At 41.9% G+C, this 13,801-nt stretch overlaps 1 protein-coding gene across 1 annotated transcript in view; it reads right to left on the reverse strand.

Moving 5' to 3' along the window:
• Positions 1 to 1,110: 1,110 nt before the first annotated feature.
• NOX3 (NADPH oxidase 3) overlaps positions 1,111 to 13,801 on the reverse strand; it is a 61,328-nt gene continuing 48,637 nt past the window's right edge. The window contains exons 12-13 of the mRNA XM_030314634.1: positions 11,747 to 11,871; positions 1,111 to 1,237 (exon numbers count right to left, since the gene is read on the reverse strand). Coding sequence (XP_030170494.1) covers positions 1,111 to 1,237; positions 11,747 to 11,871 — 252 coding nt within the window. The remainder of the gene's footprint in view (positions 1,238 to 11,746; positions 11,872 to 13,801) is intronic.

Here is a 13,801-nt window from a genome sequence, read left to right on the forward strand (position 1 = left end):
GGCTCAGTTGGTAGAGCATGTGACTCTTGATCTCAGGGTTGTGAGTTCAAGCCCCAGGTTGGGTGTAGAGCTGACTTACAAAGAAAAAAGAAAAAAGAGAAAGAAAAAAAAGTCCGCATTAAAGAGAGAATCCGCATGAAAAGTCTGGATTAAAAGAGAATCAGAAAGAAATATGGAAGGAAGGAAAGAGAGGCAAATATAGAATTTAGTTGTATTGAAAAGCATGGCACATGAGATCTGAAAAAAATCACCTTTCCCCCCAATACTAGTCATGTATCTATTAGAATATTATGTCTCATTTTAGGCAACACATTTTAAAAGGATGTGAAGGAATGGAAACAGATTTGAAGAAGAGCACCAAGAATGATTGAAGGACTAGAATATATATCCTAGGCTGAAAGGTTAAGAATTTAGTATTGTTTGGACTAGAAAAGGGATAGGTAAGAGATGATTTTATCACTTTCAAGATATAAAGGGTTTTCGTGAAAGGTAACCCCCATTGGTGATTTCTCAGGTCTATAGAGGATGAAAAGAAAGCACAAAGAAGCTTAAGATTAAGCAGAAAAGATCACGTTTGGATACAAGGCAGATGTCTCTGCCATCAGGGTGACAGAAATATGAAACAACTTCTAAAGGAGACTCTGAGCCAGGCAGCCATATCAGTCTCCATATTGGATGCACTGCTGAACATGAAAACAAGTTTGAGAACAATGATGTCTATCAGGGGTCAGCAAACTTACCACCTGCAGGCCAAACCTGGAACATCATCTGATTTGGGGACAGCCCATGAGCTAAGAATGACTTTTACATTTTTAAATCATTAGAAACAAATCAAAAGAAGGTTCCATGACAAAAGGGACTTACATAAAATTCTACTTCAATGCCCATAAATAAAGTTTTATTGGAACACAGCCATGCCCATACCTTGACGTACTGTTTGTGGCTATTTTGATGCATTCGAATGGCAGAGTAGAGTAGTTGTTACTGAGATCATATGGTCTGTAGAATCTAAAATAATTACTATACAGCCCTTTACAGGAAACATTTCCTGAGCACTGACCTATGTGATTGTAGCCACGTATATGATACATGGAATTTTTTCTCCGAAGTCTAGAAGCTTTCTTTGTGGTAATAAAAATGGACCCCCCTGGGGTCGGCTGAGGAATATAAGCGGCACATCCTTTGAAGCGTCTTGGAGAGAGCCTTGGGTCCACAGAAGAACACACCGATGTTGCTGCTGTAGTAGGGTAAAACAAGGAAAGAGTGTGTTATGCAGAGGCAAGGCTGGCCAGAAACTACGATGGACCGACACAATTAGGGAAGTGGTTGGGGTTGTGACTTTCCTTTTCTCCGCTCACTTCCTTTTCCTTAGATCTCTTTCCTACTCTCGGTACCATGCTTCCCCACAGTTTCCAGAATCTTGTTAGACCCTAAGTCACACAGGCTGGAACCAAGAGGCTTTGACTAGCAGGGCCCTGCTGACTGGGGAGAGGGCGTCAATAGCAGAGGTGCTGTCTCTTGGATTTCTGGTCAGGTGACCCTGATCGACCTCCTCCTGGATCCGTGGCTGGAATGCGAGGGGCCTACTCGGCTTCACTCATCACTGTCATCCCAGAGCCTGGAATACTGCTTGGCATATAGTAGGAAACACACATTTGTTGAGTATTGAGCTCTGTTGATTATCACCTGCACAGTCTTGGATAAGACCCTGGATTCCAGTCTCTGCATGCGTAAAACAAAGAGGCTAATGGCTACATCACATGTTTTCTTAAGAACAAAATGGGATAGTGCATTCAAAAAGGTTTTAGAAGTGTTAGTTATTATGAATATCTTGTTCAGCCCTGCCTTTTTATAGATAATAAGATTTATGCTAAAGTGATAGCAACTTAGCTTATTTCTGCTGTTGGGATGCCTTTGGTTTTCAAAGAAGGCCAAAGAGAAGAATCGGAAAGGAAGAAGAGGCATTGTTGAAAATGGAGTCACCCAAAAGTCGTCATCTCTAGTCCCGGCATTTCAGAAAACTGTGTTGAAGAGGTATTTTGCATATAGTGGCCGTCCCGGGGTTGTTCAGATCCCTTGGAACCATGACTGCCAGCTTTGCTTGTAGACAAACAACCCACTGGTGCAAGGATTCAGGTTGTCTCTGAAAGTCAGGTGCAGACAGTCTCTCTAGGGACTTATGGGCCATGTTTTCCTTTGTCTTCCAATGTTCTGCACCTTGTAGCATTTTTCCAGTCTCTGGCACAAGTTGAATTAGTTACTTGAGTCTAAAGCAAAAGTTCTCGTACTTTGCATAAAATCACCTAGGCAGATTGTTAAAACACAGATTCCCAGGTTTGAATCCAAGGAATGCATTTTGAGCAAAGCCCCCAGGTAATCCCGAAGCACGTGTTCCCATGAGCCACACTTTGAGAAACACTGGCTTGGAGAAATTCCTGGGGCTCTAGGTCCAGCCCAGTGAATACCTCTCCTTCTTCATAGCTGCCTTTTGTTGGGAAGCTTGCCTATAGCCTTGTTCTCCTTAGCTTGTATGTTAACATGCTTCTCTGCCATGTGACCAATCCACATTTTAATTATGCATTCCAGGACCGTAATAACCATGGTAGAAATTGATGGTTCAATTACATTTCAAACTCTAGCTTCAAAGGAACTTATCAAGTGGACTCATTTGTAAATGACAATATGTTTAAAATCTCTAAGTAGTATTTTTGAAGGCATTATTCCCATGGCTACATTTAAGAAAGTGCCTTTTTAGAAAATATTTTCCACTGAGAAATACAAGTTTATGACTTAATGAAGCAACTTTACAGTATTTGTGGGAATTGAAGGCACTGGTTAAGAACGCTCTTGGTTCCACCACTTTGCTGCTGAGGGGACTTGGGCACATTAACTATCTCCTCAAAGCCCATTTCCTGATCTGTGAAATGGGGTGCATCATGATACGTAGCTCCTAGAACCTCGGAGGGGATCAGACAAGACATGGCAGATCCAGCCTTCCACCCCATGCTTGGCACAAGGTGAACTTCAGTAACAGCTTACGCTGTGACCGTCGTCATTACGGGTGTCTGGGTTGGCTCCGCAGAGCTGAACAGAAGAGGTGATGTGGACTGTTATCCCAACGATGATGACAGTCTTCCTGGATCGGCACTCCAGCCCTGGGTTGTTTGAATTCTGGAGTGACACATTTTGAACGATAGATGGGTCAGGCAAAACTCCTTCCGGCGAGGAGTCACAGCTTGGCTTTGTGTCTGATGCCCAGAGGTATCCTTGCATCTAGGTTCAAAGGCTCTGTTATGGGTGGTGATATTTTTCTGTCCATGGAGGCGTCACCAAAGAGATTGCCCACTGGCCCATTCCCAACAGGCTAACATTGCCCTTTCGTTTGCAGCCACAGTGACTGTTTGCAGGTCCCGAGGACACCCTTTGATGCTCTGCCTTTAAGACTCCATTTCAAAGGATTCTGATTGCCAGTGGCCAGGTGTACCACTGGTGTCCCCAGCAGTTCACAGCAATGCTGCCTCTTTTGAAGTTATAGCTATTACTCTGCACAGCTAAGTACACACTCTTCTGTATTCATGGAGTCGTCATGGTTATGCAGTCGCCAAAAAGTCTCACAAAGGCCACTCATTATCTGCCTTCTGCTGAGGCAGAACGGCCAACCCTTCACTAACACTCTGTGCGTCACTGTCCCCACACATGACAGTCTTGCGCTTGCCGTGCTTACCCTCCTCGGCATTTTGTGGTTTCAAGTATGGAGATTTCTGGTCACGAATGCACACTGTGTGAATCAGAGCCGAGAAGCCGCACAAAGTGGTTCAGGCACAGATGTGGCAGTATTTTTTTTTTTTTGTTTTTTTCTTTTAGGAGGCAATGGACAAGTGCAACAGAACCCTAATGGGGTTGGTAAAGAAAAAATTCTTCTATAAAGTTTAATTACCCCCTATTGCTTAGAATTAAAAAAAAAAAAGGGAGAGAGATTCTCCGTAAAAGAAGTATAAAAACACAAGGCATTATTCTCCAGTTTACAGCCTGCAAGCTGTGGAACTTGCACATGAATGAGGGGTTGGATCCAGGACAACATTAGCGGCATCGATCAGTCTGGGCTGCTGACTTTGATGCGAAAAGGACAAATTTTACACGAGCTGCAAGGATGGCTAACATTAGCAGTATTATTTTTAGCTCTGATAAACAGTAAAGAAAATCCTTCTGTCCCCCTCTTATTTGCTAAATAACCATTGTGCTCTTTTCTGTGGGGTTGATGCATTTTTCAAAAACAGTTCAGCGACGCCATGCATGAAAGGCATCCAAAATGTCACCCACCAGGAGATTTCTGCTCAGCAGATAAATGGGAGAGTGGGTGTGCCTGGGAGTAATCCCACCGTCTTGCTGGCTTCCCAGGTTCTGCTGCCTTGAGCCCTCCTCTCTTTAAATTGTATGTTTGTTTTTATGTGTTGGCTTTTATGCTTGGTAAGTTATAACCCTGTAGGGGCAGACCCTAAACCCCATTTAAAAAAAATCAAGCTACTTTATACCCTGAGTGCATTCTGCAAATAAAATCGATAAACAGAAGCTTCCCGTGGATTTATGGAGGCTTAGGAAGAAGACAAGGAAGGCTACAAACTTGGTATCAGACAATGGACACGACTTCTGGTTAATCTTTCCTCGTGAGTGTTTTTCACTAGAAATTCCTCCAAATGATTCATTGTATAATTATATTTTCTACAACACCTTCTTTTCACAACCACAGATGATAATTGTGTTGGCCAGCTTTTTTGAAAACCCATCTCCCGGTTGATTTGTAGCAGCCTGCTCTGTTACTTTTCTCCGCATCCTAATTACTCGGTGGTTCATCAGGAGCTATGAAGGTCCCTAACGGTGCTTGCTCACTGCTGAGAACTGACTTGCTGTTCCCACCAGCTCCGTTTTCTTTGGAAAGAGCTAGGAATTCGGTCCCAGCTTCCACAACCTTCTCTTCGTCCCTTCTCTTGCTGACGCTGGCTCCTGTGCCCAGCTCTGCGGAGCACAGATCAAGTTGCTGCCCTTGAGGATGGCCATGGTCAAGCAGAAAGTGAAATAAAAGATAAAAGTAGTCGTCTCGTAGCATTGGATTCCAGGGAAGGGTGGAGCCATTTTTCTGCCAACCCTTCCAGATAAAACACTACAGTATATACACCTTCATCCAGAAATATCCTAATATATTCGTCATATGTAATGATTTTCGAGGCAACGTCATCAAAGACACTTTGCAGAATGACAGATCCACTTGCGCTCACCCCCCTCCCTAATCTTTACTACCGCGAATAGAGTAAAGCCAGTGATTTCCACTGAATCTTCACTTGACTATATGGCTGGATGTCCTCTGGTGGGAAGGTACGACTGAAATATGCTAACAACATCCCAGTCATAAGTTAATGGTGGCTTTACTCTTCTCATCAAGCTATAATTTATCATGAGTGGGATTTCCACTGAAGCCTCTTCCTCTGGGTATTCTGAACATTTTAGTCATACAATGAATGTTTAGAATATCCTATTAGATAGAGGGCCCTGTATGCTATAATCAGAATGTTAATTTCTTAAAAATATCATTTAAAAACATTTTGCACATATGCATGTACAAATGAGAATTGGAGAGTGTGCACACAAGCAAATGTGGTTCCAGATGGACACATTTACTCAATTTAGTCTAAAGGTATTTTTACAGTTCTGAAAACAATGGGTGGTCTAAAATACATTTGTGCAATATGGATTAGAATCTCCCAATCATATGGTAAGTCGGCACCTTTCTTTATTTATCGTTGGGCTGGATTGAACAGTTCTAACAAACGGTAGTGCTCTTTTGCCCTTTATTTATTCCTTCCAGATAAGAGAAACACTTCTACTCAAGTTACGAAGAAATGGCCGAATCTCCAAAGTTTTTATGATGATTAATTACATAAAGTTCTACATCTCCATGGCACGGGGAGTTATCCGCGGATAAGCCAAAAGTGGCAAACGATAAATACGATGTGAAATGGAAGAGCAAAGAGTGAAGTCTTATGGAAAATCATTTTACCCAATTAATTAAAAAACGAGTGGTCCAGAAACCCAGACGGTTTAGTATGCGCACAATGTGTGTTTATCAAAAAAGTAGCTAGATGCGGCAAAGATATATTTATTTTCATTCTCTGTACCTTCTTGGAAACGATTCCCTGATTTTCTGAATATTTGTTAAAGCTTGGGAACATATTGAGAATGTTTACAAAAATTGACATACAGCTTCCATTTTTGTGAGACACATTTCTATAGATTACTAAGACATGACTATCAATGCATGTGTTTTTAAAGAAAAATTTTAATGCATTTTACTTATTTTTGAGACAGAGAGAGACAGAGCATGAGCAGGGGAAAGGCAGAGAGAGAGAGGGAGACACAGAATCCGAAGCAGGCTCCAGGTTCTGAGCTGTCAACACAGAGCCCGTCGCGGGGCTCGAACTCACGGACTGTGAGATCGTGACCTGAGCTGAAGTCGGTCGCTTAACTGACTGAACCACCCAGGCGCCCCTCAATGCACATGTTTAATTAACAAACCCTATTTTAGTTGGGAGAATGGTTTTCATCGGTTTGTGGTTGAAGTGCTTTTCTGTGCTTGTCCAGCTTAAGCAGTGGATACAAGTGTCACATGCCTATGAGTTTGGGCACATCAATCAAAGGTTTCCTTTCTATACATCCACGTATTAGTTGTTGCTCTTCTTCTGAAACTATGCTTGTGTTCTGTAATACAGCTGACAAAATTACAAAAATTCATTGCAGGTAAAAAACAATAGAATGCACTTTCGCATTTTCTACTTTCGGTCTTTGATGTCTTTTTAATTTTTTCCTCCCTCTTCCTTATTTGTATTCATTTTGGTGCCCATCAATTTGTTTCTCTATTACTGTTATTTTTGCAATTTTCTGGTTCCTTTGGAGCTTGCACTATTCTCTTTGATCTGCTTCCCTCCAAGCTTTATTTTTGGTGCTGTTTTTCACGTTCTGTAAAAAAACATTTTTGCCCCTCTTCCCTTTCTTCTTTTGATTTAACTCCTTCTTCTTAGAACCAGAATGAACTCCAGCTTTGAGTGAACAGGTAAATGTTTTTAAAAGAGTAAGCCCTAAGAATCCTTGGCTTCGTGCTGATGAATAGAAATGGTTGAGAGCCTACTTCAAAGGCCCTCAAGAACAAAGAACCTTTTCTGAGGCCACTAACAAATCCACCAATTCTTCCTGACCCATCTTTGCCAAAAGATATGAGCTAATGACAGGAAAAGCCTGTCTTGTAAGAGTAGCCAAGGAGGCTTGGGAACAAACATATCCTTGACATAATCGAGGAAAAACATACTGTTTATCTCTTTAATAACCATCCTGAAGAAAATTAATGTTACTTTGTCCTTTGTGCGGAACAATAATTGGATTGTGTGTTTCATTTATATCTGGACAAAGGCCAGGATATTGAAATACTTCTCAAAATTAGATTTTCTTGTTTAAAAATTAGATTTTATTGGCATTCTCTTTCTGAGATTTCTTCATTAAAAGCTTCATTAAACATAAATCTTCTTTTACACAGCAGAAAGCAAAATTATTTTAAGGAGGTCATTTTAAAAGCCTTTTGGAAGGAGGGTGCTAAGCTCTTTACCGGTGACTTGGACCAAGGAGCTGGCATTCCAGGGAAAAAATGATCATTGATCTTTGCCTACGTGTGTCTGATGTTAATTACATTGACAGTTGAAGCGATATAACAAGTTGTGTTCTAGTGTCTACGGCTCTTACAAATACACTATTTTTAAAATTTGGGGCTGGGAAGTGTGCTGTAGAGGCTTGATTCAGTGACAAGGCCTTGGGTGGCCTCTTTTACTCTGGGGGAGATGAAGTCAACCATCAGGAAGAGTTTACATAGCTCATGTACTGAAAAGTTCAACTGGGCTTTAAGTACATTTACACACTAAACTTTGATTACAGCTTCTGAAAAGGAACGAGCACTCTCCTCCCAAGGGCAACGAGAGAAGTGCCAAGTACGTGGTTCTCCTGCCTCCATATTGTTTTCTACTCCTCACTCTCTGACACTTGGACAGACTCACTTCCTAGCACTGCCCGCCATAATTGTTTGGGCAGAGTTTGTGCAAATTCAGTTCTGCTCTTGGTCTCCTGGTGCTGTTTCTGGCTCACACCTTTCTGAGGGAAGGGAGATAGTTAAATGGTTTGGTTTGAAAGGTCTTCCCCACTGGGCCGCAAACTTCAGGTATAACAAAAATAAAGAAATACAACGTAACAAGTCAATAAGGGGCAATCATAACAAGGAGTGGTCTTATCTATAAGAACTCAAAGCAAAGATATATGTGTCTGTGTCAAAAGCCTGCAAGTAGGAACATTCATCCTATAATTGAAAACAAAGTGTAGAACATTTATCAAATGAATAGATGTTTTTCTCCAAAAGGAGAAAATACCAACCAAAAAAATCTGGTCATGATTGTAACATATGCTCTTGTAACATTTTGTTAGTTTTCTACTTATAATCTTTTTAAAAACCCACAGATAAAATGATCCAATCTTTGCCTCTGGACAAGTACCCAGTGGGTATGAGATGAAAAGTGGTGATTTTCAGGTCTCAGAGGAGGCTGGGGGTCTAAGAGGGGGGACTGGGCGTTGAGTAGGCAGCTCAAAGGAATCAGATTCTGAGGCTCCAGAAGCTGGGATGGGTTCAAAGCACCACATTTAGCGAGGATGGGGCACCGGAACTGGATTGTAGGCCAAGTGTCAGGCCAAAAGTCAAGGCAGGTAATAAAATGGAGCTGGTGGGTTTCAGGAGTGGTGCCTGGAGAGTCCCAAGACCACTTGCTGTGGCCTTGTCCGGTTCTTACTGGTCAGCTGAGGCCAAGCCTGAGGGTAGAAGTGATTGCACAGTTGGTCACCTCCCTCTCTCCCTTAGCCCTGAAGTTAAAGGTTAAGCTTTTCCTTGCCTTTCTTGTTGGAAATCTTTTACTCTCAGCACGATTCAAGGTCAGGAGAAGGTTCCCACTGCCTCCTTCCTGGGCTGATGCAGGCGTGGTGTGGTAGGAGTCCAGAGCCTCTGCAGTGACTGCTCTTGGTTTGGGCCTGGGGTTATAGGGCAGGCTGCCATGGCACAGGGTATAGAGGGTTGGCTGGGGGTCTCAAAGTTTGAACTGGATGGGTTATGAACGTTGGACATGGTCACCCCTTCCACACACCCCTCCTTATCATACCTTCTTCAAACAGCTGGTCTGGGGGAAGTCTCACAAATTCAGTGACAATTAATAAAAAAAAAGAAAATGGAACAGCTCTGGCACAAAGAGAGTATAAGAAAAATGTAAGAAAGAGCAACCACACTGACCAAAAGATGGATAATATTCACCAGAAGAGTATTCCAAAGGGCAGAAAACCTTCTAGGGAATTAGAGAAGGTTTCATGAGGCAATGACCCTGATGACAGAAGACCACAACTGCAAGGAGAGATGGAAACAAGGAGTTAGTCAGAGAGACAGACGCCAGTAGATTTTAATTTACTCTTCATGGTTCAATACTGATAAAGTGGACAGAAGAAAGGTCAGGGTGTAGAAGATGTAAATGACATGATTAATCTGATGGCTAAGAGTAATTTATATTAAACTCTCTGACGTGTACACAGAGAAAATATTGTCCTCTCCTCCAAATATGGCGGTTCCTTGAACTCTGGTCCTTCTGAATTTGCTTCTTTGTCCATCTCGTCCAGTTTCATGGCTCTAACACAGTTCACATCTGACATCTCCACGTGCGTATCTCCAGCCTGAATTCCTCTGACTCCTGACTCATATTCACCTGCTTACTTGAAATCTCCACTTGGATGTACAATAGGGATCTCAAATTAACATGGCACAAAAAGGAACTCTTGACACCCTTTGCTTTCAAAGTTGCTTTTCTTAGTCATCCCCGAATGAGTAAGGGTAACTCCATTCCAGCTCGGGTCATGCCAGTCTCCCATCGAATCCATCAACAAGCCATGTCAGCTCTACCTTCACAAAATACCAGCATCCAACTGCCTCTCAGCACCTGCTCTGTCCTAATCCAAGCCACTACCTCTGTTTACCTCCTCCTGGGACTCTCCTCTTCTGCCCGAGGGCACTTATAATCTATTCTCTCACAATAGCCAGAAGTGATCTCATTAAACATAAGACAGATCATGTCACTCTTCTGTTGAAACCTTTAAGTGACTTCTCAGAATAAAATCCAAAGCCTCACAATGGTCTGTAAAAGTCCCCCAGTTACCTCTCCTATATGCCTTCTGCTACTCTTCTTCTTACCTACTCTATTCCACCCTTACTAGCCTCATGGATCATGCCAGGAACAGTGTCTGCTGCCTCAGGGTCTTGGCACATGCTGTCCTTCTGCTCTTTCCCAGTTAGCTACATGGCATACTCTCTCACTTCCTTGGTCTTTCCTCAAATGTGGAAACTACTCTTTAAACAAAGACAGTTAGAAGACATACTGACTTTCAAGAGCCATAGATGATGGGGATTCAAAACAAAAACCAACTTACGGGACATAGAATAACAATGATAACTATTTGCATTAGTGCTTTGCATTTTACCAAGCTATATATTTTTTAAATTCTGAAAAAAACACTGTGACTACATGGTATTGTCCATGGTTTACTAAGGTCATAGAGCCAGTAACTTCAGAAAACAGAGACTTCACTACCATCTTGTGGCCCCAGAGCAAATGCTTGTCCTTCTCTACATTGAACTTTATTACATAATGATAATAATATAATATAATATATTATTTATTATAATATATATTATAATATATATTATAGTATTATATATATTATATTATATTATTATATATAAAATATATTATATTATATATTATATATTACAATTAATATATAATATGTTAATATGATATGTATTAATAATTAATATTAATTATATTATAATTATTATAATTATTAATTATAATTATTAATTAATATTAATATTAATTAATATATATAATATATAATATATGTTAAATATATAATATATATTTATATACATACATATATATACATACATCTATAATAATATATATGTATATAATATAATAATGATGATGATTATGATAGCCGCTAACACTGCCGAATTCACTCCTTTAGATGCTTTACATGTCTTCACACACTTAACCCTCACGGAAGCCTGGGAGGTAAGCACTGTTAGTAGTTGAAATTTACACAGGAGACTAAGTCCGTGGTAGGATAAATAACCCGTCCAACTAAGTAGGTGATAATGGCAGAGCCAGGATTTACACCCAAGATCTCAGGCTCCAGATCCGAGTCTTTCACCGCCATAGGAAATCTCTGCTTGGTCTCATAACATTTTTTGTCTGCTTTGCTAAACACATGAGATGCATTTTACAGTTGGACATACGTGAATTCTCCAGTTGGGCAAGTTGAGATCAACCGTGTTCACTGGACATTTCTTCGAGACGTGGGTAGTTTAAGAAATACCATCTTTAATTGAGTTTACGTGGGAAAAATTTCAGCGCAATTGCTAATATTTAAATGTTGTAAGCCAGTCAAGCAGAGGTCCGTGGTTCCTGGAAAACCCTATGACCACCATTTCTCAGGTTGATGTTTATCTCTAAACAAGGTGCCCAAGGTGCCCACTACTGCGCCTGAAGCAGCCTGTGCCCTAGCCTTTTCCACTTGAGCAGCAACCTCCTGCGAGGCTCCCACAGGCAGAGGAAAGAGAGCGCCTTACCTGGGATGGGTGTAGGCCATCTGCCGGAACTCGTGGTTCCAGTCAGGTCTTCCATAGAACGTTTTCTGCTTTAACCCCGTGATCACATCAGTATTTGCATCCCAATGTAAAGCTATGTGAACAGCCTAAAAGAAAAATTATGCTATCAGGTGACACCGAAACAAACAAACAAACAAACAAAACCAAAAAAACAAACAAACAAAAAAACCCATGGAAACGTGCTACTAAAGATCAGGTAATTATGTTCCTTTGCAGATGTAATACTCGAAAAATTTCTTCATGGGGCTGGAAATGCTTATCATTATTATCAGAAATCACTGCTTTTGCATTTTGGGATAGGCATCACATCTCATTTATCTTTGTATTCTGCCTGGGGCGCTACTGAAACACAGGGCCTTCGCCATGGTCAATGTGCAATAACGTGAGCCTGGAAAGATTTTTCTTTGCAAGGCTGAGAGCGATACAGTAAATACGGGTAAAGGAAAGCAAGCGTTAAGCTACTTCCTTTTTTTCTGCCAAACTTCTCAAAAATTAATCTCTACCCCTGTCCCCATTCACGTACTTATTAAACCTCAGGATTTGAGAATGGCCCTTCCAGATTAAAATGATGGGAAATATCCAGGAAGAAGCTGGATCTGACAATCAGATTCGCCTACCGGGTTGAGATAGTTTGAAGTGTACCATCCAGGCTCAATGCTGGGAGGGTGCTGAGTCTGGCAGATGGACCACGATGGCCAAGCACAGCAAGTGCATTGGTTGGAGCTCTGTGCCCAACTGTTATCTTCAAATTAGATGCACCCAGGCATCGGGTAAGTAGTGGTCGATAAATAAGAGGCTGGGGCACAGGACCGTCTACTGAGGATTTCTCCCCACCAGTTTGGCTAACAAGTGCTAGGCTCAACCTTACCCCAGGTTCCTGCTGCACACCTGGCCTCCCAGGCTGGCCTCATCAGGCTAGGAAAGCAGCCCGAGATAGGGTGGGTGAACAGAAAACAATGGAGGCACCCCAATGGGCCAGTAGGTGGATGGCCCACAATGGTAGAATCGCAGAAACCCGGGCTGCAGGAGGTTGCCATCAGGCAAGTCTGACTCCAGGTGGCCGGGATCCCATTGGAATCGAGTTTGGGAATAGCCACTCCAGGAGAGGGAGCAATAATGAGAGGATGGTGGGATCCTCTTCTGGGGCAGGTTTATTAAGAGGAGGAGTGAAGCATGAAGTATTAGGGAAGAGCTCAGGAGTGAGAACTGAGGTGGTAGTTGGGGATTGAGCCTCAAAAACTCGCAGAAGCCCTGTTATCAGAACTGGAACTCCAGGTCAGAGGGAGCAGTGTCAGCCTCCGGATTAGAGTGGCAGTATTGAACCCCCCCACAGCCCTCTTGCTTAACAGTAGGATTGACTGGAGCCAGATAGTGAGTTGGTTTCGGCTGTGAGCAAATAAGAAGTCAGAGGCAACCAATTTACCTTTGACCAGGTGCCACATCTAAACACCAACCCAGGGCTGCGCTCCTTGGCTTCTCCACCAACCACATGGCTGAACATCTCCTTGATTTTATATGCATTGTATAATCCTGTTTCTTCTACTTCTCTCCGACTCTTCTTTTTATTCAAAGATGAAATGTTACATTTGTTTTCCTATGACATTCTCCTGCCTCACAATACAGCTGCCTTCCCAGCCCGTAGTCACTTCTGGGGCACTTCTCTCCAAAGAACTTTCATTTTCATGGTCCCAATTAGCATAGTCTATAAAGATCACTCCAAACTTTCTCCCCCATGCCCTCATCTTCCTGCCTGGGTAGTGTCCTGGGACTTGAACTCCCCAAGAATATTTTTATGTAGAATATTTTGTGTCCCTTCAAACTGATCATCGTAGCCAAAAATGAATCTTCAGATATTTTGTGACTTCAATTTACTTCCACATACAATTGTTGCGCGATTGCTATAAGCAGGAATGAGTGGGCGGTACAAAAAGAAATAGAGAAGGTCTATGCTCTGTGAGGAACTAGTCATCAAAGGAAGGGCAAGCCCAAGTGCACAACTACAACGACATAAGTCAG

Source organism: Lynx canadensis, chromosome B2 (assembly GCF_007474595.2).
Source record: "Lynx canadensis isolate LIC74 chromosome B2, mLynCan4.pri.v2, whole genome shotgun sequence".
NCBI lineage: Eukaryota > Metazoa > Chordata > Mammalia > Carnivora > Felidae > Lynx > Lynx canadensis.